Source organism: Corapipo altera, unplaced genomic scaffold (assembly GCF_003945725.1).
Source record: "Corapipo altera isolate COAL_440 unplaced genomic scaffold, ASM394572v1 61305, whole genome shotgun sequence".
Classification (NCBI taxonomy): domain Eukaryota; kingdom Metazoa; phylum Chordata; class Aves; order Passeriformes; family Pipridae; genus Corapipo; species Corapipo altera.
In genome coordinates this window covers 4116225-4142685 of record NW_020884909.1, presented here as the reverse complement: position 1 = coordinate 4142685, position 26461 = coordinate 4116225, and the positions used below count along the sequence as shown (strand labels likewise).

Sequence of the window (26461 nt, the reverse complement as noted above, 5' to 3'; positions counted from 1 at the left end):
AATATCCTCAGTGTAAGTGGCTTCATCGAGAATGGAAACAATGATTTCCCTGTAAATTGCTAGGCAGCTTTCACATCTGCTCTCAAAATAATTCGTGTGTCTGCAGAGCTGGTTTCTCACCCCAGGTGACAAATTTGGAGAAGCCTAAGTGTGAGCTTTGCTGTTGTACAAAGTGTATATTGACAGGGCAGAGGGGTGGGGGACTTTCATTTCCTGGGTGCTGGTAGGGAACTTTTACACGTGGTTCTAGAAACCAGCTTGTCCTCATGGAGAAGTATTTCAAGGCAAAGCACATGCAGGGACCCAGAGTGGGAAACACTCATTCACTCTGCCACTCCCAAGTGGAGTGGAATTGGAGCCTTCCCAAGGGGAATCAGAGCAGCATGAGGCCCCTGGGGTTACTGTGGATGTGATGTGCTCCATATGGTCCCCACTCCTTAAAATTTGGACTGTTCATGCCACCTTGGTCCTACACGTCCTACACTGCTAGGATCAGCTTTGGGACAAGAAATTTGGAGTGGGATGTGAGAACAAAGCACTGCAGGAAGACCTGAGCTAAGGCTGAAAGGCCAGTAATGCTGTCTTACTACTTGATAATATCTAGTGTAATCTCTCTCACAAGCAGTTAGAGAAAATGAAGGGTTTGAATACCAGTACCAGGCTGAAGCATGACCTGAGAACCAGGCATGCTTATGCATGTACTGTTTTGTTCTGTGTACACTCTTTTTGTACAGCATATTTCAAAACCAGTATATTTCCTATCTGGTTCAGAATTACCTTTATTCCATCTTGCCAGAATAAAAGTGGTTGCATACAACACCTCTGTGAATTTATTTACAGGGAAGTAACAGAGATGGAAGATGTCCAAACCCAGCAATAGTTTTCAACTGTGCTTGCCAGGTCAGCTGCTTGCAAGGTCTAAGAGGAGACAAGAGAAGGAGATCCAGAATATAGCCAGACTTGTTGGAAAAGGATAAAACCATAGTCTGAGTTATGCATTTTCTTCTACCTCATCCATATTTTTATGCTAACTAGTGCTTATTTCTGAGGGCCAAATGCTGCAGAAAACTTGTAACTTTTTTCCTCATCGTGCATGTATTTTTGGAACTTGTTATTGTCTTGCTGTAGGGGAAGGAGGAAAAAGCACAGTCTCTAGTTACTTCTTTTGGCTTGGTCCTCAGAGATTTGGGACAATCTTAAGGGACATGCAGAGAAGCTTTTGTGTTTCTGAGTTGGTAATTATCTCAGGGCAGTAAAATGTTTCTTCTCCATGCGCCTAGAGGGAAATGGGTAGGTCATGGGCCCTGTCTGGAACTGGTGCTAAAATGCTCAGGAACAAGGCCCACAGCTAGAAGTGAGGAGGCACAGTGCAAGAGGAGGTGGGGTTGCCAGTGTACAGCCATGGGCACTGCCAGTTAGGATTTTCAGTTCCAGCTGAAGTGAAAGATTACAGCAGACAGTAATATGGCACATATGGCACTGTGTCAAACAAGCAACTCTGTTCTGCCCTTTAGGAGGGATGTGTTTTCTGCTGCTTTTTTTTTCGCATCTTCTTTGACCTGAGGGCTCCATGGGTGTCATCACAGAGCTAATAATAGCAGGTGCTAAAATCTTACTGCATAGCCCAGAGGAAGAGGAGCTCACGGTGCAGATGGGAGCACGGCAGGAATCTTGGGCTCACTCAGCTCAGCTGAGCCAACCATTGTAAGCTGATTTGTAGCAGTCCATCAGGCATTTGGGATCTAGTGGATAAGCAATGTTACACTGCAGTTTTTCTTCATTTACACAATTTTTCAGGACTTTAGACCGTTTAAAGACTCACAGACAAATGCTTGGTGAGAAACAGGGTTGGCCTAACTTTGTCACGCAAGATAAGTCTCCCTGAAGCTGCAGAGTGTTCTGCAGTGTTTCTGCAGTGGCAAGAAAGCAAAGTTAAGGGGGAGGAAAAAAGCATACAGGGTTTTATTATTTTTCTCTAGATTCACGTGTTTCTATTTTTCTCTTGGAATGAGAAACCTGTCACTAACTACATCAGGGTGCTTCTCACTAGCTCATGATGCCTTCACCCAGAGACAAATGGAGAGCACCAAGGGCAGTAGCACACCACAGAGACTTACACAGTGACTCACACCACCACTTGCAGTATGCCAGGGGACCTCTGAACCCTTATATGCTTCTGCACTAGTTGTAGTCATCAGTATACTCTCAGATATAGGTCAGCTGCTGGTATGAATGTGGGCAGCAGACATGTTACAGCACCTCTTCTGTGCAGTGTTTTGAAGAACATGAAGCTTAGGACTCACCAGTTCACCTTGTCTAAAGGAGGATAATGTCTATCCACCACATTTTTCAAATAAGCTCTCCAGTAATACCAGGAGTAACACCAGCTCCAATAATACCAGGAGTGCAGTTTATCAGTTTATGCAGAAAGGTTTTGATACCTGAGAGGACTGCAGGGACAGCCTCTGTGTGATGATGCCAGAAGCTTCCCCCCTGTCAGACAGAGCCACTTGCAGTTGGCTCTCAGATGGACCTGCTGCTGCCCAAAGCTGAGCCCATCAGAAACAGTGGTAGCAACTCTGTGATAATGTATTTAACACAGGGTAAAAAACCCCTCTGTGCAACTGCAGCTGGGAGAAAGAAGTGAAAATCTGTGAGCAAAAGGGCCCTGCAGACACCAAGGTCAATGAAGAAGGGGTGGGAGGAGATGCCACAGGCACCAGAGCAGGGATTCCCCTGCTGTCCCTGTGCAGCCTGTGGAGGTCTACAGTGGAGCAGGCATCCAGTGCAGCTGGTGGGGGACCCCGTGCTGGAGGAGGTGAATTGGCCTGAAGAATGCTGTGATTCATGCAGAAAGCAGAGACTTCTCAGGACCTGTGGCCCCATGGTGGATCCACACTGGAGGAGTCTGCTACTGAAGGACTATACCCTGTGGAAGGGACCCACGCTGGACCAGTTTATGAAGAACTGCAGCCCACGAGAAGGACTGATGTTGGAGAAGGTCATGGAGGGCTGTCTTTTGTGGGAGGGACTCCATGCTGGAGCAGAGGAAGAGTGTGAGGAGTCCTTCCCCTGAGGAGGAAGGAGCAATAGAGACAATGTGTGATGAACTAACCCCATTCCCCCTACGCTGCTGCAGGGCAGGAGGTAGAGAATTTGAGAGTTAAGACCAAGAAAAAAGGGAGGGGTAGGGGTTTTAATATTCAGGTTTTATTTCTCATTATCCTACTCTGATTTGATTGGTAATAAATTAATTTCCCCAAGTCAAGCCTGTTTTGCGCTTGATGGTAATTGCTGAGTGATCCTTCCCTGACTCTCTCTAGACCCATGAGCCTTTTGTTATATTTTCTTTCACCTGCCCAGATGGGCAGGGGAGGGATAGAGCAGCTTTATTGGGCCCCTGGCATGCAGCCATGGTCAACCCACCACAGCTGGCAAACTGGCACAAGGGTCAAGGACTACGGGAGTGGAGCTGGACTGTGTAGTGGGTTTTGAGCATTATGATTCCTCAGACTACATGGCAAGACAAGAGACAAGCTGATGATGAAATCAGAGTTGCAAAGGCTCCTGCAACAGACTAAGTATTTCAGGTCATTAGGTGGCATCACTGTGTCATTCACTATAGTTACTTCTGCACCAAACACATGTCTTTGCTCCTGCTGAAGGAGGCAGATGCAGAGTTCTAAGACAGTTTCCAGTTTTCCATGAGCTACAAGAAACTCATGTCACTTAGCCTACCATCTTCCTTGAGTCCTGATGCTGACGGTCATCTGTCAGCTGAGACTTTGCCCACTGCCATGTTTTCATCAGTCCAGGACCAGGTGTCTGCCCCAAAACTGTTCTTTCCTTCAGGGACCGGCGCTGGGACCACTCCAAAGACTTTTCCCATTTTCCTCCATCTAGGCAGTTTTACCTGACCAAACAAAGTTAATGGAGCCTGGAAGTGCAGTAGCTGCTGAATTTTTCCTTTTCTTACTCCCAGTAACTGCTGCCAAAGCTGGCTTATATTTGTGGGATATTACACTGAGCTCTGTGCTCAGCCTCAAAGCAGCTGGGCAGCCACACTCTGGGTCTGTTTTTTTAGCAAACTGCTGACCCTGCAGCACACACCTTTTAGTGCACTTTTACCTCCAGGCAGGCTGGGATTTTTCTGTTGCTTCCCATAACCCATGAATGCAAACATCCAACCTACTTGCTTATTAAAGAACCACAAACAATCAAAATCAATATTGACCTTGCACTTAACCACAGGAGCTAAATGGCAAGACCTGAAGCATTTAGCTCTGATGAGGACATGGTGCCATGTTCACAATAGCATTCCTCAGTTAATCACTCTGTCTGTAAGGAAAATAGGTGGTATGTTTTTGACATCTCTCTTCTTGGAGATAAGGGCTTAAGATGGTATTATATCAATGTTGTGTCATTGGGGCTGACTAAGGGGATGTCTTAGTGTCTTACACCACCTCTCTGATGATCACATGCAGGCACATAGATATATTTGTTGAAACCATGCAAGGCTGCACAGTCAGAGAGCTCTGCCTCTTGCAAAGAGTTGGTGATACACCATGACACTGTGTGGGAGCAAAATGCTAGATGAGCAGCCCCTGTAGACAGAGCTCTCATTTACAGCAGGCATAATTGTGACAACTACCCTTCCACTCTTCTTCCATCTCTCCTTGGAGGTGTTGCTTAAAGGTATTAGAAGAAAAGGAATTACCCCGTCTATCTCTGCAAGTTCCTAAGTCTTATCTCTTGTGTTTTGGTGCTTCTTCCATCATGTCAAGATGTCAGTAGAAGGACTGTCTCTCTACAGAAGCTTGGCAGAGGACAGATTTTGTTCCTGTGTCCCAACAAGTGAACATTTGTGACAGACATCACTAAAAGCTCTAACAGGAGTGAAAGGTTCTCTCTCTTCACCCAGATGACCCTAAGTGTTCTTACTGACATAAATGAACAAAGTAAAAGTAAGTTGCAGTGACCTCTGATAAGACAAGTTTTTCTATTCTGGCTTAGTTCCTGCAGCCCATGTTCAAGTAAATCTTTTCATTAAAACAAATGAGGCTTTTTGACAAGAATGCTATGACCCTTTTTACTTTTCTCAGAAGATCTATTTTTTCTTATTTCGCAGTAATTGCTTGAAGCAGTAGAGAACTCTCATTACCCTGCTGCTTCTGAAGCAGTCTTATCATTCTGACTACAGAACACAGGCAAGGGATAAGGCAATTAGTTTATGGGTAAAATGGCTGATTTGATATACTTATTAATAAAAAATAAGTGAGTTTTTCAAAGCGCCTATTATGCCCTGTGTGCTTGTGCCCCTCACTAGAAAGCTATGAAGTGACTTTTCAATAAATGTTACTGGCTGAGGAGAGGATGAGGCATGGGATACCAGTCATTTGATGCAATGCTACAAAAGCAAAGTATGGCACTGCTGTAACCCTTCAGAGGGGGTTAACCCCCAAGCAAATACCAAAACAGCACTGATGCTACTTCAGGAGCATTGCAGATGTGTAGGGGTAGCTTTCCTATATTTGTTATTTCAAGTCTCACTTAAATTCATTAGTTCCTGCTGCATATTCCTGATAATCCATGTAAATGGGGCTATGATGCCATTTGTGATGGGAGAATTAAGACTTACCTCAGATGTGAAACGAGAAACAACAGTGGCATATAAATTCTTTAGAAATAGTTCTCAGGAACCCTAAACCTTAAGCAGTACACAGCAGAGGAATAAAGATGCAGATAATGTGTTGGACCAGAAATCTGGGCAAAAGGTTGTGCAGAGGAAAAAGCAAAGTAATGAAAACCTGAACCACAGAAATGTATTCTTAGTTCTGTAAAATCCTCTAAACTCTTTGCAGTCCTCTGATTCTGGATCCTCTTGGCCTGATTAGAAAAGGCCACTCTCATTTGCATGTTCATTTATGGTCAGAGGGTTTGACTGTAGGTTTCTCAACTGGGAAACAGTCCAGTGTGCCGTGAAACTGGCTTTATCATGGGACAATGAGCTATCTGAAGCAATTGCCCATCCAGGGAGGGCAGTGCCCACTTTCTAATTAGCTAACTATTTATTACAGCTTTTAAAACATGTCGTAATGTGAACATCAATACTGCAAATAACGAGGCAGGGCGAGGGGAGGTTATGGGCCCTGTGGCATGGTTTGTTGGACAGGACTGTGGAAATTTCTTACTTACAGAGAAGCTTAAATTTAGCAGGCATGTCAGTCCCATGGAGGATTTTTCATCATGGGTGTGGATAGCTTTCCTCAGTGAGAAAGCTGTCCAAATGAGCAGCTGCACATACTTGATCAGAGTTTTCCAAGCAGTGACAGCACTGATTATTGTATTGATAATAAACAGCTACAGTTGCCCTTCCATTAGCTGACTGTGCTGGCATAGCCCTGTTATATGGGGGCAGGGAAGAGGAGGACCTGACTTTCTTTGCACAGAGTTAACCAAGAGTCCTTACTTAGAAAATCTGTTTCAAAAAGGGTTTTCTTAGGGCAGTACTATGCAAACTTGCACTTAGGAAGGTAGCAGTGCTGCCCAGGAATGTGATGCAAATGACTAACTGAGTGACTATGCAACTGTGTTTTAAGAGGCTGAAAATCCTATTTATAATTGTTTTTGTAAGCAGTCTTCTTGATATAGCTCAACCAAATCATGGCATGGCAATTAGTTCCTTTCCATGGACTGGGTTTGGTGCATTTTAGTAGTCTCTGAGGAAAACAGCATCCGTGCAATTGCAGATAGATATAAACAGATAGAAGTGGGTGGTGCTAACCAGTAAAAGTACTAGGATTTGGACATAGAGCAGTAGGTCCAAATATCATCCTTATGTTGTCCAGCTCCAGCAAATGAGTTTGGAAACAGACACCTGAATGTTTTTTTCAGAGATGTGGAGCTGCATGGGCATCCACTGCACCATCTTGTGTATGTTCACATTAAGAAAAATAGTTTAACACAGACTTTGAAAATTGTCAAAAAGAGCCTAATTTCCTAGCTCTGTTCACCATGCAGCCCTGTTCCCCTGGGCTGCTCCTATCACCTGTTATGCCAGATCCTAATTATGCCAGCTGGAAACCAAACATCTGTTGCAACTTACAGAAGGAGTAATTGACTTGGAACCTACTACCTAAAACAGTGACAAATGAACAAGCCTTGCTGCACTGGGCTCTGGTTTTGTGGCTGTTGCCAATAGCTCCTTCTTGAAACAATGCCACGGGGAATTGGCCTGAGTACAGTGCTAGGTCATCTATCAAAGTTTATCCTTCTGCCCCACTTATTCTCATTTCTTTTCACTCACCCACCATTAGTATCTGCCTTCTCCACAGTTCTCCATCGTTTCAAACCCAGTGCTGCTTGCTGGAATGTGATTGTTTATTCCTTATGTTCATCTTTGGGAATGTTTTTCTCCTTCATGAACAGGGATCAAAACACTGCACAGTGCACCCATATCAATGCATTATCTCTGCTCCTTAATGCATACACCATACAAGTGATGGTTGTTACTGCTCCAGCATGTGAAATTGTGACAAGTGGAAAAAGCTGTGGAGTGCCAAAATGTACATTAGCATTAACCACCTGGACAGCGTACTCTTCTCCAAGGAGTATGGTTCTTTGAATGTTTTATTGATTCTGTAAAGATGACTTCCTAAGGAAAACTATTTCAGAACAGCCACTTCCCTATTTCAGAATAAGTATTTCCCTGGAGTTGCCACATTTCAAGAAAGCTGAGGACTTCAAATTCAGGTAATACTCATTTTCCTCCCCAAAGCGATGTTTTAAGAGCTGGCCTTGCACAACAACAGACGACCTCACGCATTTGATGAGGGATGTGGTGAGTGACAGCAGGTGCAAAAGATTAACTCAAGCTTCTGTGTGCTGCATGAGGGCTCCTCTCACCATTGCTCTGTCAACAGAAGTCATTCATCCGAGCTTTCCACCAGAAAATGCACAAATGTAATATATGTTTATTTCAAATCAACTATAACCTACAAAGGCTGACGTAATGGTGAGAGATTTAAAAAAAAAAAAACAACAAACAAATCAAAAGCCAACAGCCCCTTCCTGGAACTGAAGGCATAGCATGGGCAAAACAAAGAGCATTCCTGGGAAACAACTGCCATGCAGAACACTGGCAGAAGACTAGCACTCCTGGAGTGCTGACACCAATAAATGGAGCTTTCTCACTGCTTAGCATTTCGAGGAAATGTGACATAGTATCCACAGTGGGTGGTTCCCTGTTTAATGCTGAGATAGTTCCCACTCTCAAAGTCACTGTGGGACTTAACAAAGCTTACCATGACCCTTCCATATAACAACACCTTCCCAGCCTGTTGGAAAATCCCAGAAGGCTAATTTCAGTGTTTACCAGATCTCCAGCCCTGCTGTGTGTGTTTGCCATGGCATAACAGAAGTGTCTTCCATAGCAGGCCAAGTCCAAAAGTGACGTCCACTTCACTTGAGAGAACTGATAACCAAATGTAATGCCCTACTTTTATTTTCTGCTAATAGGCTCTGCTACTGTCTTATATCCAAAAACAGGTAATCAAATTTCTTGAAAAAAAGCCCAAACATAAACTTGTCTACAGACAATGCATGCCATAAAAACCTCACATAAATGCCTAAATACCTGCAAACGAATCCACCTTTTGCATGACAGCTCAGTCATTCATGGATGTGTTTATACCAATCTGCAGCATATTTAAGAAAGCAAGCTTGGCATTCAGCAAATTATTGCCAACTAAACCAGCACTCTGAGTTTTCTGGGCTTAATGAGAAACCTACTTGAAGTCTGAACTCATCATTTCTACTGGCTTGCGTGAAGGCAGAAAATTATGTCTTGTGTAGTGGTGATAGACAGAATCACCACTGATGGCAGAAATGAATCATGCTGCCTGAGGTTGGCTGACTCTTGGTGATGATGTGGTTGACTTTCTGGCAACATGTTCAGCATGCTCTGTGCCCCCCAGCCAAACAGAATAACCTGGACAAAGCTAGTGAGCCAAATACGCTGGAAAGAGAGATTCCAAAAAGCAGAAGTACTCCTTCCAGTGGACATATGCACAGCCACAGGGGGAGCTAAACTTTGTCACTAGGTGGAATGTTCTGTGGATTGGTTTTTTTGGTGGTGTGCTTTATTTTTTTTTTTTTTTAATTCAGAAATCTTGATGCTTTTCCACAGTTAGGCTAAGCTACCAACATTCCCCATAACAGACTGTTTCTGATCCTATGACACTTGCTCCCATGCTTACTCTGGACAAGCTTTAAGAAACTGATTCAGGTTAGAACTAACCAATTTGGCCATAAACTCCCAACATTTACTATAGGTTAGCACCCAACTCAGACACATCTTTGTAGACAGTCCTAAGTTTCTATAACCTCAACAGCTAAAGAAAAGAACCCTCTAGATTATTGATATCTCATGGCTTTATCTCTTTTTCCCTTTAGGAACCTGCTTCCCCATTTAGGCATTTTATCTCAACTGGCAATTTAATGAACTTGGCATGAGCTGAAGAATTTATTATCAGTTTTTAAAACAATTTAGCATGAAATTTCATGCAGTAAATTATCGCTTAAGGAACTGACTTTGAGAGTGTCAAATACAAAAATTAATTGAGCCAAATACAGAGTAGACAATATTGTGCCTTGCAGGTATTTTTAATGCAGATGAGCATATTACGGTGACAATGAAGTCTTCTACTGATCACCACAGTAATCTGCATCACAATCAGGAAAGTGACACACACATGAGTTCCAGTCAAAAGGAAAGATTTCCAATGTATTTTTTAAGAAACTTTTCCTTCCTCGGGATACATGCTAAATCAATGCAACAATACTGCTGATAAAATTATGGCTTAATCCACTTGGCAGCAAAATGGTCAAGTGACATGAAAAAGACTCAAGCCTGGAAATTATTGACAATAATACCCTACTCTTCAGAGAATTTTTAACACTAATTTGTCTGTAAGATGCAAGTGTTTTTCTAAAGCAAATGTACTTTATGTAAAAGAAAAAAGGTAGTCCACCAACTGAAAGAAAACATTTATTGAATCAAAGTCAATACTTTCCTTTTAATATCTACAAGCCAACACTGAACTGACTTTATTCAAGAATGAACACAATGTACAAAAAAAGTATGTCTGTTATAAAAATATGTCAATTCTTTTTCCTGGCTTTTGAGCTGAAAACATTTTGGCAAGTGCAAGATAGGTTTGGCAAGCAAATTTAAGCTGCTATTACCAGTAACAAAGATCAAATAATTTTGTAATAATTTTGTAGTATAATTAAGAGTCATTGATAAAGTGGCATTGGAAATATTAACCCCTAAAAAAAATATATCACTGCACTGCCATGTGTTTATGCAGCCAGACAACTGAACATCTTGATCTTCTGTCATCAGGAATCAGTACCTTTATCAGTGAACACTATCCACCCTAATTTGAACTATTCAACCAGATAAGTGACATCTACCACTGAAATACAACTTAGGGAAGGCAAACTACCTCCATGGCTCTGTATTTTATGTGTTGTTTATGAACAGAGAGAGGAGATTTGGTAGGTTCAGAAACGTTTAAATCAACAGCTGTTGCAACGTGAAATCAGGGAAATGATGGAAATAGAATAAAAAAATCATTTATGACAACAATCTACATGCATGTTTGCATACAAAAATGGATCTGATTGAACTCAGTAATGCCTTATTTGATGGGATGTTTTTGGGGCTTTTTTCACATAAAAATTTCATGTAACCAGGACTCAAATCTTCGACGCCTCTCAAACCACCAACAAGGAGCAAAAAAAGGGACCATTCACAGAGATAATCCGAAAACAGTGCAGTATTAAAATGCAGTTTCACAACATATAAAAGAAACATGCTTCGGAACCTGAGCAAAAGGCAATTTACTGACTTAATAAAAAGTCACCCTGTGTGTTGTTTTCATTGGCACCTGTTCTGCCAGATTAGTATGTTGCTCTTAGCAACTTCCATGGCCCCTAAATATTCAGTACACAGAAACTGCCAACTACTTAGAAAGGTCTACTAAACTTTTCAGCTAATATTGCAGGCAGTCTGACATGCTGCTACTGGAAATGACCGTACAGCTTAAAATTAAGAAGAACTGTAGAAAGAAAAAGAAGCAGCCAAACATGTTGCTCTTCTTTTTAAATAGACTAAAGCAATCCCACAACACTTAGATACGGTACTACACTGGTTTACAGTCTCAAGGTCAGCTCTTTCAAAATAAATATACCCAACATTTACAACAAATGCCTCATGAATGCAAGTTCTCTCTTTATTATTTCAAGGCCAGTTGTGTGAAAACTAAAATAAAGACATAACTCTGAAGCAGCTAAGTTACAAGTCCTTTTTCAGAAACAGGCATGACTTGGTGCCACAGCAAAATTTTTCACATCTGCAGTAAGCAATTTTTTTTTTCTCTTTTAGCACCAAGCAGGCCACCATACAAAGCAACCTCACAAAGCATGCGGTCATCTACTCTGTTGATTTTGTACGAAATAATTACTTGTGCTTGCAAGGTCCCAGACCTTTCAAAAATGGGTGTGAACATCAGGTGATTGAAGACATTAATGGAAACTCATTCATTTCTAAATTACTCGAGTGGAGGGAAAAAGATTAAAACACTATAAAGCAACACGATGTTGTGCATTAGTATCTGTGAGGAATGAGGAAAGCTAAGGTTGGTGCTTTAATTTGCCTTAAAACAAACAAAAAAGTGAAAACCAATCCTAAACAGCTCTACATCCATGATACTGGTAGAGGCCAATGCGTGCATGCCACTGAAAGGCACAGTTGGACCAATCTGATAAATGGCATCATCAGAGCAAAACAGCAACTTTTCACTGGACTAATCACAAAGGGTGAACAATGAGCCATCACTTCTCTTGTCATGAGCACAGAAAGCAGTCACCAAGGCAAAAGAGAGGAAACAGGAAAGAAGACACAGGAATTCACATAAACCTGAAAGACAGAAAGCACGTTATTAAACCAAGTTTTGAGCATTCTGAGCAACAATTTTCCAACTGTAACGCTGCTATTCATTGATTTAACACCATACATTTTATGGAACCATTGCAAAACCCCTAATCATATGCTAGCATACTTCTGAGATGATTTGTTTTACAACTAACTTCACTTGCAAAGATTAGTCTACAATATCATTTTTGGTTAAAACAGGCTTAAGGACAGACTGATACAGTCAGAACAATCTCTTGTTCATTGTGTAAAGAAATTAGCACATTTACACGCTGTCAAATTTTTTACTCAGAAATGGATTTTAAAATTTGGTTGTCATAAAGACACAGCTTTTTACAGGCAGCTAATTATGGAGTCGCATGATTGTTTTTCCTACTACTCTATCAGTGCCTAAAAAACAGAGTGCAATACTTACTGGAAAAGTATCCCCAAGGTTATCCTGCCTTCGTATCTACAAGCTGCATCTGAACATTTGCAGACATGCCACCTCCGTAGCCTCCCTTGGATTGCATTTGGTTCTGAATTGAGCTGACCTGGAGACAGAATGGAAAAGGGGAGCAGAGGAAAGAAGAAAGACAGTGAGCTGTGGCATCTTCTTGGTTCCAATTTTGTTTCTTCTTGTAGGTTTAGTTTTCAAGTGCTCCTTTAACAGTACAGCTACATTACTTTTGCAAGAAGGTATGTGCAGCAAAGGCTTGCTGGAATTCTAACATCTGCACATAGCTCAGCAGGAGAGATGGAAGAACTGGTGCTGAGGCAGAAGTTTTTCTTCTCTCCCAAAGAAAAGTGGCTGATTCAGGCTTTCACTGACCCACTTGATGAATCAAAAAATAAATATAAAAAAATTCAAATATCTTACTGGTATAGACTCCACCTTGCAAACTATAATTCATCTTGTTATATGGAAAATGTTCTTTGGCAAGTATGACAAACCAGAGAAGTTAACACCATTATGTTAAAAATATAATAGAAAACTTTCAAATATCTGGATAGTATCTGCACCGTACAGCTAATTTCAGATTATTGAAATAGGGATAAAACAGGACTTTCTAAATCAAAAAGGACCTTTTTGTTTGTGGAATGTTTTTGATTTATCTATTTATGTAACAGCACACAATGCTTTCATTGATTGCTACTGTTCCTTTAAATGGAAGGGCATTTATTATTCAAATCATAGTCAATCTGAACTTCCCTGAAAATAGCTTATTTGAGAGTATTTTTGCCGGGTGCAAATAAATACATAAAGACATGCCCTTCATGACCCCAGGACATGCATATCCCACTATGACTTGCACTGCCTCTATCAACAAAAAAAAAAAAAGGGAATCCATAGTTCTTTCCTGTTTGTGTTGCATGAGACAAAATAATCATGTCCAAGTGCCTGTAGGAAGACAACTAGAACCTTAAAGGTTTGGTCTTTTTCTCTCTGCACCCCAGAGCATCCATAACAACCACACAATGAGCAGAAAACAGCATCCATGCAAGGCCATCCCTGCAGGGCACCATTTGCAATTACTTCATGTATGCTCCTTAGCAGAGACCTAAAATCACTGGAAAGCTGTATTAAAACAGCACAGGAGAAATATTTCCAAGTAGCTTGCACAATAGGAGTACATTTTTTTTTTCCACAGCACAGCAAAACACAAGCACACATAAAATGAATCTGCAGAACTCTCTTCCACACAGTTTTTCAAACCTGTGTGATGAAAGAGCCTGGTTTTTTTGATCTTTTATCTTCAACAGCATGGCATACTGCAATGCTATGCAAAAGGTTGTGTTTTTACGTATTTAAGCAGTGCAATGCAAAACCATCTTCTACCTTGGCCTTTTGCTAAAATAAGCGATACATCTGCAGCAAAGCAGTATTACCATCCCAGTTTTCTTCAGGGAAAAGCATCCAGAGCCAATACTCTAGTGCATCTGACATCAGAGACCACAGATTCCGTAAGGAAGTGTGGAGAACTGGAATCACAACTCATGGGGATGTGTTTAATAACTTTCACATTTCACCAAGCTGCTCTTCTTCTTCACCAAGCATCTTCTGTTGCCCATTGAAACAAAGGAGTTTGACTTTAATAGTTTTTTTTTTTCCTCAGAAAATGGTTAATCTACATGTAAATGCATTCAAAAGAGTGACTTCAGGATGTTGTTAATTTCATCTCAATGAACCCTGCCTCCAGTGAAAAAGGACTAGGAAAGCCTCCAGGCTACATCACCTTTCAGCCTGACAACTTGCCTACGGGACTTTAAAATTTCTGAGAGCAGCAAATCAACATAAATTGCAAGGCTAAAGCCTAAATTTTTATGAGTACTTCTTCCAAAGGTTAGAATAATTTCCCTGGTTCCTGAGTCACACACATAAATGCCTGTGTTAGTGGGTAAGGAACTATCAGTCTAAAATGCAGATGATCTTGCACTTGAAGCAGAGAATGCAAGAAATTAAATTTGACTGCATTAACAGTTCCATGGCTATTTTGTATATGAAATCTTTGTAGGAGACAGACAGTGTTAAAAACTCTGAACAAAAAGCAGGCCTAACTGCAGAAGCAGGCATATAGGGTGGTATTCTTCCTCAAGCACCCTCCTTTTGAGGCAATTTGAGCTGAAATCAAACTAATTTTTTATCCTTTCCCAAAGATGTCATTGCCTTTCTTTGATGATACATAACAGCAAGGCTCTTTTCTCTTATGGTTAATTTAGATGGGATAAGGATTTGGAAGGGAAAGAGGGTTGCACCAATTAAAGATCATACAAACTGTTGTGCTGCTTATGTGTCTCATTAATTTCCTTCTTTCCTTTTCTTTCCCACCCTTTTAGAAATAGGAAATAGCACAGATGGACCTTGAGAAAGAAAACAATTGAAAACTACACAAAAAAACATTAAATCAAAGACTAGACTGAAGAACATGAAGCAGAAGAAGAAAGCAGGAGATTTCACCACGGAGTATGAAACTAAAACAGGGAAGAAAGGGATGGGAATGAAAAAGAACCAGTGCACAGGGGGCTCCTGCTGTTTAAGTGTACCTTTGACAAAAGAATGAGGCACTCTACAGAGAGAGCAAACAAAACAGCCAAATAACTCAGTAGTCAGAAAACTACTCATGCAAAATCATAAGGATATGTAATGAAGAATAACACTGATGAAAAAAGCCACAGAGCAGACAGAAAGCGGATGAAGAAGCAAATTTATATGGGAAATTGCAATTAAATTGCAGGTATTTTCCTAGGGTATTTAGAAGAGAGAAAGTACAAGGAGATTCTGGAAGGAGCATAATCTTCATGCTACAAGTGAAAACTATGCAGCAGAAAAATATGTGGAGGTTAACATTGCAGTCTTGGAAATAACACTGCAAAGAATGAACATGGAGACCACCACAGCAGAGGCAGAAAACAGGCAGTGTGGAAAAGTAGAGATTTGAGTTTCTGGAGCAAGGGAGGGGGAAAAAAATGCTAATTTTTTCATACAGATACTTTCTATCTGGGATCAGAAAAATCCCTCTGTCCACTGATGCACCACGTTATCCAAATGAAAAAAAAAGTGAGAGAAAGAGCAAGTTATGAGCATTCAAAATGAAAAAGTCTATGCAGAGAGACAACAATAATTACCTACTATCTGGAGATAAATTGAAATGTCATGCAAGGCAAAGGTGAGGGCAAGCAGGGGGAAAGTGTGAGGTGAAAAAACAAGGCTTCAGGCAAGTGCCACAAACCTCACGAGGCAGCTCAGCTGTGAGAGTGAAGAAGGTTTCCCCAGGAAAGACAACAAATATTTTAAAAGCAAAAGCCATGTTTAAGAAAAAAAAATGAAAACTGCTCAGTTTATTATGACTTTATTATTTCAGTTTGAAATGCTTTAAATGTTAATGTAATACATTGGAATAAATAAGTAATTAGCTGTACCTAAATTCTATCAAGTTGAAGCTGTTTGGCATTTAACTTGCTCACAGATGTTTAGGACAAATCACTTTCAGTCCACTATGTTGTTTCAGGGAAAACATAGTGTATTGTTTGTTATGTCAAATTTTCTAGCTTTGCCCTTCCCCATTACATGCTGAGTTACAAAAGTTTTTGTCCAATCTCAGTAAGATCAATTTAAACTAGTTAAAACTACAAATGACTTCACTTGCCTACAACAACACTCTTCTCTTTACAGCTCTGCTCTCTATTCTGATACTTCTGACAGAGATTTTTCTTCTCTTTTGTCAACAAGTATTTTTCATCTCCAAACATGTTTTCCTTTAAAAAGGATAATTAAAGTCAAGACGTGTCTGTCACCGTTATCTACATACAACCCTTTTCTCTATATATTTGACCTAAAAACAGATTGACATTGAACAGAAATTTGAAGCTGTGCAAGATAACTCTATTTCCATAATCATCATCTTAGCCTCTGATTTTCACTTTCAGAGAGGAAGAAAATATTTCTTGTTCCTATCATCTACAGGAAGCCACAAAACCTCACCTGTGACATTGCTTCCTCTGGAAATAATTCACACTGCAAAGAGGGCTACAGAATATAGAAAAACCTCAACAAGAACACACACACACACACACACACACACACAAAATGTGTTTGCACTACAAACCAATGTAAGCTAGAGTTTTACATGAATTATATTTAAAACAATTTTAAGCATTTAAGGTAATAAATGTGGTCAGTTATAAGACACAAAGTTTCCCATATAATACTCTAGCATACCTTCAAATGCACCTCTATTTTGGTTCACACATGATGTCAGAATAAATTTTTAATTTAGAGAGCATTCTGCACAATTTATACAGCATCTAAAATGCATTGTCAATAAATACAGGATTTAAAAAAATTATATTCCATATCCTTGAATGCAACTGTTTGGGACCTGGAATTAAAACGCTAGCAGGTTGTTTCATACAAATTACAGTTGAAAGACCCATTGCTTCAGCAACAATACACATATACTGCTCTTGTGTTCTGCTTAATATCAAATTATGTTCATCTGCTCACACTTACTGAATTCATCCCACTGAATAGATCTCCTGATCCTACATGAGCTGTGTGAACGAAGTTTGTCGGCTCCCCAATCATGCTCCGATCAATCCGTCGTCGCCTTTTCTGAAAGGAAGGTAAGGAAAGTATCCAACTGAGATTCATTGCAAAGGCAAAACCAGTGTGTGTCATAAATGCAGAAGTTAACCCTCTATAGGATATTGCATATACTATAACGTACTTCCATAGAGTCAAAAAGCAGGGACCAAATTCTGACGTTAACCAATTACACTGCTGTAACACTGTCCTTTGTTTTTACTTGGAGGATGTAAAGCAGATGTTAGACAAGCACTGATAGCACTCCTAACAGTTAGGCCAACAAAACATTTGTAAATAACCTTACTAAATTCTGAAGTTTATTAACCAATATTTGTGATGTTTCATGCAATAACTTCTGCCTATATTTGTATCTAAGTCATGGTAGGACAGATCGAATTTGAGGTTTAGTCATTCAAAACAAGAATCAAAGAACAAAGAGCATTAGAATAGCCCATGAAACCACTAACTTACAGAATTTCTGATTTGCATGCCATGGGCACTTATGCCACTATTTTTAATTTACTTCATAGTGATGTTCAGAATAGTTCCTTGATTTGCATATCTTTACTGAACTCTGAAACAAGACAACTTTCAGTGTGCATTCTAGAGTGTGACCTGAAGGGGTACACTGGGGTAGTAGGGCAAAATGTCAGATCAGGGACTCTTCAGACTCCTGTACTGTGAGACAGAAGGCAAGAATTGCTTAACCTCTGCTTCTGATTTCTCAGAGTCACAGCCTTGTTTTTTATTAATATAATAACAAGCATATAAAAAATTAGAGGCAGCAAAGACTTCCTCTAATTAAACGTGCTTTGGTTACCTGCCTCCAGCTAAGCATTGCATCTAAAGGAACAAGACAAGAAAACCCTATCCTCCTTTCTTAGGCCAGAGCCAGGGAGTTGACACAGAGCAATCCATGCAGTGTGTAATCACCACATGCCCATAACCTGAAAAATGCCTGTGCTTGGAAAAAATAAAATATCCATGAAGCACAGTATCAACATCTCAAGTTTTAGGCGTGTTGTACACAATAGAGTGTAACATCAAAGAAACTGCTTGAGCTCAGGTAAAATCTTCCCATCATCTGAAAGTCCACTCGGGTCTCATTTTTACAGATCTCCATTTCTAATCTGCAATGAGACTGTAAGACCACACAGACTCAAGACTCGAAGGTACATGTCTCATTTGTGGCTAGCTTCTATTGAAACACAGTTACAGATTAAATCTTTATGAATCAGAGCCCACAACTATGTGAATATATCATGGGGTTTAGCCAGTAAGTACAAAACACATTTAATCCTGTCCTGCACCTTTTCTCTATTACAAAATCAGATTTCAGTAGGTTTCAGCACCTTATTGCATCATATATATAGCTGGGATGAGGAGGAACACATAAAATTCTCCCACAGAAATAGCTAACTACAATGACTGCTCATCTGACATGTTCAGGAGTATCTCTACCAGGTACAAGACTATTTAGAGCTCACACTGCTGTATTTACACAATCTACCACTGTCATATGCTGTGCCACTGACACAGAAAGAAGATCTAGAGAGTTGCAACAGAAACACTTAAAATAGTTTCAGGTCTGTGGTAGTTGCCCCTCTCCTTTTCAAAAAATTAACAGTGAAATGTATATATCTAAACAATACATCCATGATTTCTTTGTTTTAGTACAGTTTTGAAATGCAGGGTCTTGATGCAGAGAAAATGCAGACAAACCCAAGGATTTTCAATTTCTTTTTCTTGTTTTTGCGTTTTGCAAACAATCAAACTCTTTCTTCGGGTAACTTGACTTATTTTCCTCCTTGTTGTTAAGGTTACTGGCATACCAGTAACAGGCTCAGAGTGCTGAATCTTGTGAATCACTGTAAATGATTCTCCACTAATCATCAGCTAGTCAACCAGTAACCACTAGTTAAACTGCACTGTCATAAAACCATGTTTCTTATCTCAAGTGAGTTCCTTATCAGAGGCCATCAGCCTGTTACACCCCAGCATGTGCCCACTGATGCAAGCTCCATGAAGCAATGCAACAGTATTTAAGTGCTCTGCTGTATTAAAACCACAAAGTAGTTCACACTGAAAGCAAATAAAAAGTAGTTTGGAGGGGGTTTTTTTTGTTTTTGTTTTTGTTTTTGTTTTTTTTTTGTTTGTTTTTGTTTTTTTTAATCCTTTTTGAGCACCCAGTTTGCATTTACATTACTGTTTTAGCTTGGATCATGAGAATGCTTTTGAAACAACTTTACCAGTCCCCACTTACCACAATTCAATTTTAATTTCATATTACTCCTGGGGTGTACAAATTAGACTTTTTTTTTGGATGAAGCCGAACTAGAAGATTAACTGATGCACTCCCATTGCTAACAGACATTGAGCCCAATGAACCAGGTGAGCCAGTCTGGAGCAGATGACAAAAGACATCTAATGCATGCCATGGTTCCCCAACACCGACTGTTCTGCTCTCCTACCAGGGTGTGCCATTTCTAGAGACCCAGTCTCAGCTAAAACCAAACTGACCAATTAGGATGCTTAAAGGGACATGGGAAACACTGTAAAAAGTCATTCCTTTGTGAAGAATGCAACACAGAGGAAAGCAGTATGGGAACGTACCCAGAAAGGTTACAGAGCTTTTACAGAGGACATTATAAACATAAATTTTTCCGGGATTTTATTGTGAAGTTGTATTTTCTGAGTTCCTGTACCTGTAGGAATACATGCAATACCACTGTTCTATTAACAGTAAGAATTAACACACAAGATGGATGCTGTAGTAAATTTAATTTGAAAGAGGCTGAGAAGCAGTTCATCTCCTACTTAGGAAGAAATTAAATGTACAATTGTGCTCATTGCCCTCTGTGTATCGTTTGTGTCTCTCCATAAGTCACGAATCTGCCTGTGTGATTGATTTGTTGTGGTGGAGGATTGTGATTTAGGTTGTGTTCTGGGAGTTAAAAATACTGTTCTTGGGAACTGGCCACTGCCTTCTGCAGAGCCACTTATCTGGCTGACCAGCTGAGATAATCACGGCGACTTTCAGGAGGGGAAGACTTATAAACTACTCTGCGTTAAAAAAAAAAAAAAAAATACTGACAGAGCCTAGCAAAATTTAATCCTGCTAACCTTCACCCACACCCCAAACTCCACCTGGTATCATACCATAAATAATTAGCCTTAGAATATATTTACACGCCACTAACTCAGTAATGAGTAAATAATGAGATCTCACCATAAAGGTAATCTATAAAAATAATGAATCTATAAAAACAACGAATGCCTGTGATGCTAGTGCAAAGAACTGTAACATACACACACCCCCCTGAATATTTGTATCATCTAGAGGTTTGTTTTCAATACATTTCTGACAGAACAAATGTATGCCTCAGCTCTGTCAATCTGACTGCAATGAGACCATGTGTCCTGTATCTGTGTTCCTTGTGGATTTTTTTTCTTAGCAGGGGGGAAATAGAAGGAAGTTCATATTATGGTTAGCTAACTTATCTGTTATCTTTCTTGTCAGTTTGGATCAAGTTACTGAACCATTTCGCATCAATGGGCAAAAAGGTTTAAAATTTATATTGAAGTATATGATTTTTTTTTCCTCTTTGCCTTATCTCAAGGCATTTACCCCTTTACAAAGGGGGCGAGGAGCACAACAAAGACGAGATGAAAAGACCAGCAACAGGATCCTGGAAGTGGTATATGAACTATTATCATTTAATGACTTTGCTCAGTTTGTTCCCTTGACAAAGAACTGCAGAACCTGGATTGCAAAGCAGACACCAGGTAATATTTACACCATGAAAAGTAGAACTAATCTTTAAACAGAAGCAGAAGAGATGCAGGTTTTGTGTTAAATGTCTGAAAGGAATGGAAGCAATCTGAGGACCCATCCAAGGAGCTTTGCTTTGAACAAATACTAAATGCAATGAAACAGGATCAGATTTAGGTTCCCACAGAAATGAAGTAAAAATTGATCATTTCTATTCTTAACCTGCAAGCGATGCTTTGCACCCACTACTTCCTTCAAAGTGCCAGATCAGAATTCAGACAGCCACCAACAGTTGCAACACACAATTTATTTTAACCCCGCAAGTGTCTTGAAACTATAAACCATTTTAAACCTTTGTCTAAAAAGTAAATCTAATTATACCATGTATTGATCCTACCCTTCAGCAAAGACACAAACATTTTACTGAAACAGTTTTTCGTAGTTCAAAGGACTACTTATGGCAAAAAAATCAGAACTGTAATTTGTTTCTTTAAACAAACAATTGTCACTGGTGGGTCCAGAGGTATGTAAAATTTAATTTTTAATTTTTATTCTCCTCTACTTTTGGCTTTCAGGGAAGAAGTGATCTTTTGTCACTATCTCCAAATTTTGCCCAGTGGTTGGGCTGTGCTTCTTTAGGTCAAGCCACTTCACAAAGTGATGGCAACAGTTGTGAACTACACAGTTTCTCTGCCTGTATGTATACACATATAAAAAACACAAGTTCTGGAATTTTTTCCCCTTTGCACAGTACGCATCTCTCTCTGCTCTTCATGAGAGGCCCTCTCAGAAAAAAAAGAAAAAGACAAGACATGCAGAGTAAAATCACAGTCTCAAACACATCAAAAAACTATTTAAGTCATGTCACTTAGATCCTAGGAGGTTGATAATTACTTTTCTGGAAGATGTTAAAACTTGAAGTTGCAAATCAAGCCAAACAGAATATCATACGAAGGTACTCCAAAGTCAAGTGCCAACCTACATGCATTGGGAGTCAAAAGCAAAGAAATCTGTTTAGCTGGCAGAAGAGCATGTTCTGCTAAATCTACACCAGATTTTTATAAAATAGCTGATAGAAACGCGTTACAAATCCGAGTGTCAGTGACACACAGCACTGCAAAGGATCCTGCGACACAAAAGCCTGAGTGCATTTTACCTGCAGAAGGCTCCATCTCAGCCCCAGTCAGCCCTCACATGAAAGTGATATTGCAAGTGCAGATGAAGAATATGCACTCTAAGCATAAAGAGATCCATGGGGGAAACTCAAGAAATTCAGAGGGGATGATAAGTTATTACCACGTTGTGAACACAGAGTTTCTGAAAACAATACTTCCTTATTAAAATTCACCCACGTGGCACTTTTCTCCTATCACCTACCCATTTAATTTATCTCCGCTTTGCAAACAAGAAAACCTGCCAACTCTTTTTTTTCCTCCCCACACAGCAATGCTCTTTATCCAGCTGTATGTTGTCCTGGGTTTTTATATCTTGGGATCTCAGTAAACTGTAAGGAACCAGGCAACAGAATACCTGCTGCCCTCAGCATCCACGTGAGCAACACACCAGTGGCAGGGGCAGGCTGGATCTTTGCAACTCACATTTAGAACGACAAAATTTGGTATTTAAGTCACAAACAGCAAATCTTTGTTTTAATCACTCCTCTCTAAAACTAACACAGACACAGCTGTGCTTCTATGGAGCAGAACTTTAACTGTTACTTATTAATATCATCAACACACTGCAAGGAAAGGATAACTTTCCTGCTGCCAACTTTGTAGCCGTTACCCAAACTTTATGTGTAATTTTTAATGACATTTTATAGATATAGTTTTGTCCCGGTTTGTATGCAGTAAAAATACATTCTACGCAACATATTTATGTATTACATAAATTATATCAGTATATAATGCATTTCAAGGCATTTTTTTTAGTCCTGTCATATTTATCTGTGTTCCAAAAACTGTAGGGCACAGTAAAATATATTAGAAAGGAAATAGCATGCTGATATTTCTATTTAGTCTAATTTTGTTCAATGTACTTCCAACCAGATCCAAGTCAACATGAAGTGATCCAGATATAAAACAGCAAGTGATGCACCTTCCTTATTTTGACCAAGTTTGTCTTGTCTCTCATTCTCATTATCTGTATAAGAGGAACTTTGGCCCAAATTTCTCATCATTTCTCCTTATTCTGCACGACACTCTCTATTATTTTTCATGACATATTATTTTGGCTTGATACATACATGAGAAAAAACAACACTATGTACCATGCTTTGGCACCTCAACTGATGCAGAGTAGAAGCATCAGCTTCCCAAGGTTAATTTTGCAGTCTTGTATCAGTCTTTTCTCTAATTTCAGACTATCAAAAAGAACAAAAAAAAATCTAAAAGGTGTGGAGACTGTGTAGAGCAAGATATTCTTAATATTCCACATTAGAGTGGGTTATGGTAGGAGCATCACGGGCTGGGATGGCCTTCATGGAATCAGCAATGCTTACTGTTGGTTTGCAGACTCAGTAACCTAGCTAAGCCAAAAAATAGTTTTCCCCTTTTCTTGAAAGAATACTGTCATAAAACAGGCTTATCTCTGTTGGCAAAAGATAACTAAGGAACATTTAATTTCTCTCTGAAGCCTCATTCAAGACTTAATAAATTTACTTGCTAACTCCCCACTGGGAACAGAGAACTGAATGCTCAATCTGGACGCTATAAAGAGCTGCTTTGCAGAATGAGTTTCTGTGGTGAAAAGATGATCACTTAACATTTACTGCCTCCAAAAAGTTTCCTCTTCTAAAAGCAGAAAGGTCACTGTGCACTTGTAAGCACTAGAAAGTTACGCAGCTTTTAAACTTATCTCCACCACATAAGGGTCAATTGTTCAGTCTGCCCAGTCATTGCTATCTCAGTCGTTACAATGGCATCAAATACAATAAGAAGAAATTCACTCCCTGATACTTCTCCACAAGCTCGACTTTTAAGTAACAGTATAGTAATTTGAACATAATAAAATATTTAACAACATCATCTAATCCTTTGTTACACCAGGAGATCCAGCACTTTTACATCTTTCCATACTAAACCAATTCAAATCCCAAGCCCTCCTAAAAGAAAATAAATCCCAGTTAAGCCACCACAACTGACATTCTTAGGGTAGACAGGGAATATGCAAAAAAGGAATATACTCCTGGTTTTCCACTGTATCTGCATGATACATTTGTTTTCACAATATTTTGTTTTCACACTATATTAGTGTGAAAGACAGAGATAATATGGATATGATACGGATTTTTTAAAATTAAATAGGAACTATCAAATTTATATGGAGGCTCACACCTATTGTGTTTGACTTTTCAGAAAAAAACCTCAAACAGCAACCTTTTTTTTGAGAATTTCTGCTGCTTTTCATTCTAGTGTTAATTTCAGCATTACCCAATGGAAAAGCAAACTCTTTTAATGTGCAGATTTACTCTCCAGGTTCTTTGTCACCAATCAAGATAGGTGTTTCATAACTCTTCCCTGAGGACAAAGTGATCTACTAAATGTTTCAGTGATACAACTCTCTGTTGAAAAGGAGCTGTTTGCTAGCTTTGTTTTCAAGAACTCAGCTGAAACTTCAAAAGCAGTGAAAGCCAAAGACAGAAAAAAAAAAAAAGCTAGGATAGAAACCTAAGGAAAGGATTTAATCAAAGTCAAGATAGTCAATTATTTCAAGATGGGGGATTTGGATGGTTAGAGGAGAAACTGAAGGAGAGAAAACATCCTTTGCTTTATTTTCCTTCTTTGATCTTTCTTACTTTTTATATCTGCTCTGCAAAAATACCAGCAGCAAAAGAGTCCCTGTGCTGTGGCACCCAGCTGATCCTCCACAGACTAACACAAAGGAAGGGCTAGGGACTTGCTCAGAATAGGAAGTATCACATCACCCTGTAGAGGTGGCTTTCTGTCCTCCCACACACATGCTGTTCTGCTTCCAAAATAGTCTCATGTGCACAGGATGGCTGTTTGTCTCTCATAGCAAGCTGTGGTCTGAGTGACGTGTCTGGGTGCCCAATAGTGACCCATCAAAATTGCCTAAAAAGGCTGTAGAGTCTTTCACCAAACCCTGCATGAGGGGGCTGTAGGGGCAATGGTCTCCCTTGTATTTGTTTTTGCGCGTTGTGCGTTTAAGATGCATTTCTCCACACTTTCCTCCCTAATTAGGAACCTACAGGTTCATGTTAAAAACAAAAAAAACATGTATGTGTATAAATCAGGAATGCTAATGCACTCCCATCTCGAGCAACTAGACCATCAGGTAGCAAGCTAACACTGTGAAACCAATGGCTGGATGTGTAATATCAGCACAAAGCCAGTGTGATATTTTTGAAGAAGAAAAGGCTGCACTCTCCCTAAACGTTTCCCTGAATATTTTCAATTTTTTTTCAGCTTTTTAAAATCTGTGAACTTACACTGCAAAGTCCAGCTTTTGTATAGTGCTTGCAGTTTGTAGAGAAGCTGATGAAATTGAAGAGGTACCACACAGAGTAATGTTAAAATTCCAGAAAGCTTAAAGTTTCGAACATTTAATTCCATTTCTTGAACCATAAAGTGACAATGACCATTTGAACTGCAGGAGCCCACATCCTCCCTGAATAAGCAAGGGTGAAGGACTAGACCTGTAAGTTTCAAATGCTTCACGTCAGAAGGTCTACTGCACAGAGAGAAGCACGACTAGGATAATATGCAAGGCAAATTGAAATGCTAGCCACTCACTCCCTCCCTCCAAACAGCCACATTTCAGTGACAGATTTGTTCTAAAGCAGTAAGATGTGGTATCTAAGCCCAGTATAATGATGGGCTTAGATACCAGGGCTGTGATCTTCATCAACTGCAAAACACCAAAGCTGCTGTCCTTCACATCACATTTTCTCAGTCTCCTACACGGGCAGTTTCAAGTAGATTGCCTGGAGACTCTTGTCTGTTTAAGGATCTTACAAACTAAGGCTTCCTCAGAACAGAAGCAGGAGGAAACCAGTACAGGTTTTCACGCCAGCTCTTTAAGCAACAGTGACAAGTAGCAGGTGTCCAGCACACTGAGCTTTCATCAAGTTTCCAAAAATTCAGGATGTTTCGTGACTTCTCTAGCTAAAGGAGTTAGGAAATGGAGATCCAGGACTGAAAAGATCTAAACTTTTAAATAATGTAAGCTGTTATAACTAGTATCTAATGAACTGATTATCAAATGGTGGATGGATTTAGCTTTTGTGGCAAAATCACTTGGAATGTACTGTCTGATTGGAGTGGAAATAAAAAGAATTAGGAAATCTGATTGCTTTCTGAACTCCTTGGCAAAACAATTAGCAGTTCCATTCATATAGAGAAAAAAAACAAAGGTAAAAGGAAAAAGAAGCTAACATGGCAGCAAAGTTGACTTTATCAAATCTTCCAGACTGATTTTATGTTCAACTTCACATCAAATTAATCTATTTCATAAATTAATACATCAAAGTGGATTGCATATTATCTCAAACAGCTCCTTTGCTTTTAGAAAATTCAGCACCTTCTTGAATCTTTTGAAGTATAAGCTTTTTGATTTGTTTACACAATATTCCATTGTATTATGATGATGTTAGTCATCATATGAC

General features: G+C 39.7%; 1 protein-coding gene across 5 annotated transcripts in view; it reads right to left on the bottom strand.

The window, feature by feature from the left end:
* Positions 1-10028: 10028 nt before the first annotated feature.
* CDC42SE2 (CDC42 small effector 2) overlaps positions 10029-26461 on the bottom strand; it is an 85761-nt gene continuing 69328 nt past the window's right edge. For all 5 annotated transcript variants that reach the window (XM_027653108.1, XM_027653111.1, XM_027653109.1 and 2 more), the window contains 3 exons: positions 16989-17090; positions 12414-12531; positions 10029-11983 (listed from right to left, as the gene is read on the bottom strand). In XM_027653108.1, coding sequence (XP_027508909.1) covers positions 12433-12531; positions 16989-17090 — 201 coding nt within the window. In that variant the 3' untranslated portion in view covers positions 10029-11983; positions 12414-12432. The remainder of the gene's footprint in view (positions 11984-12413; positions 12532-16988; positions 17091-26461) is intronic.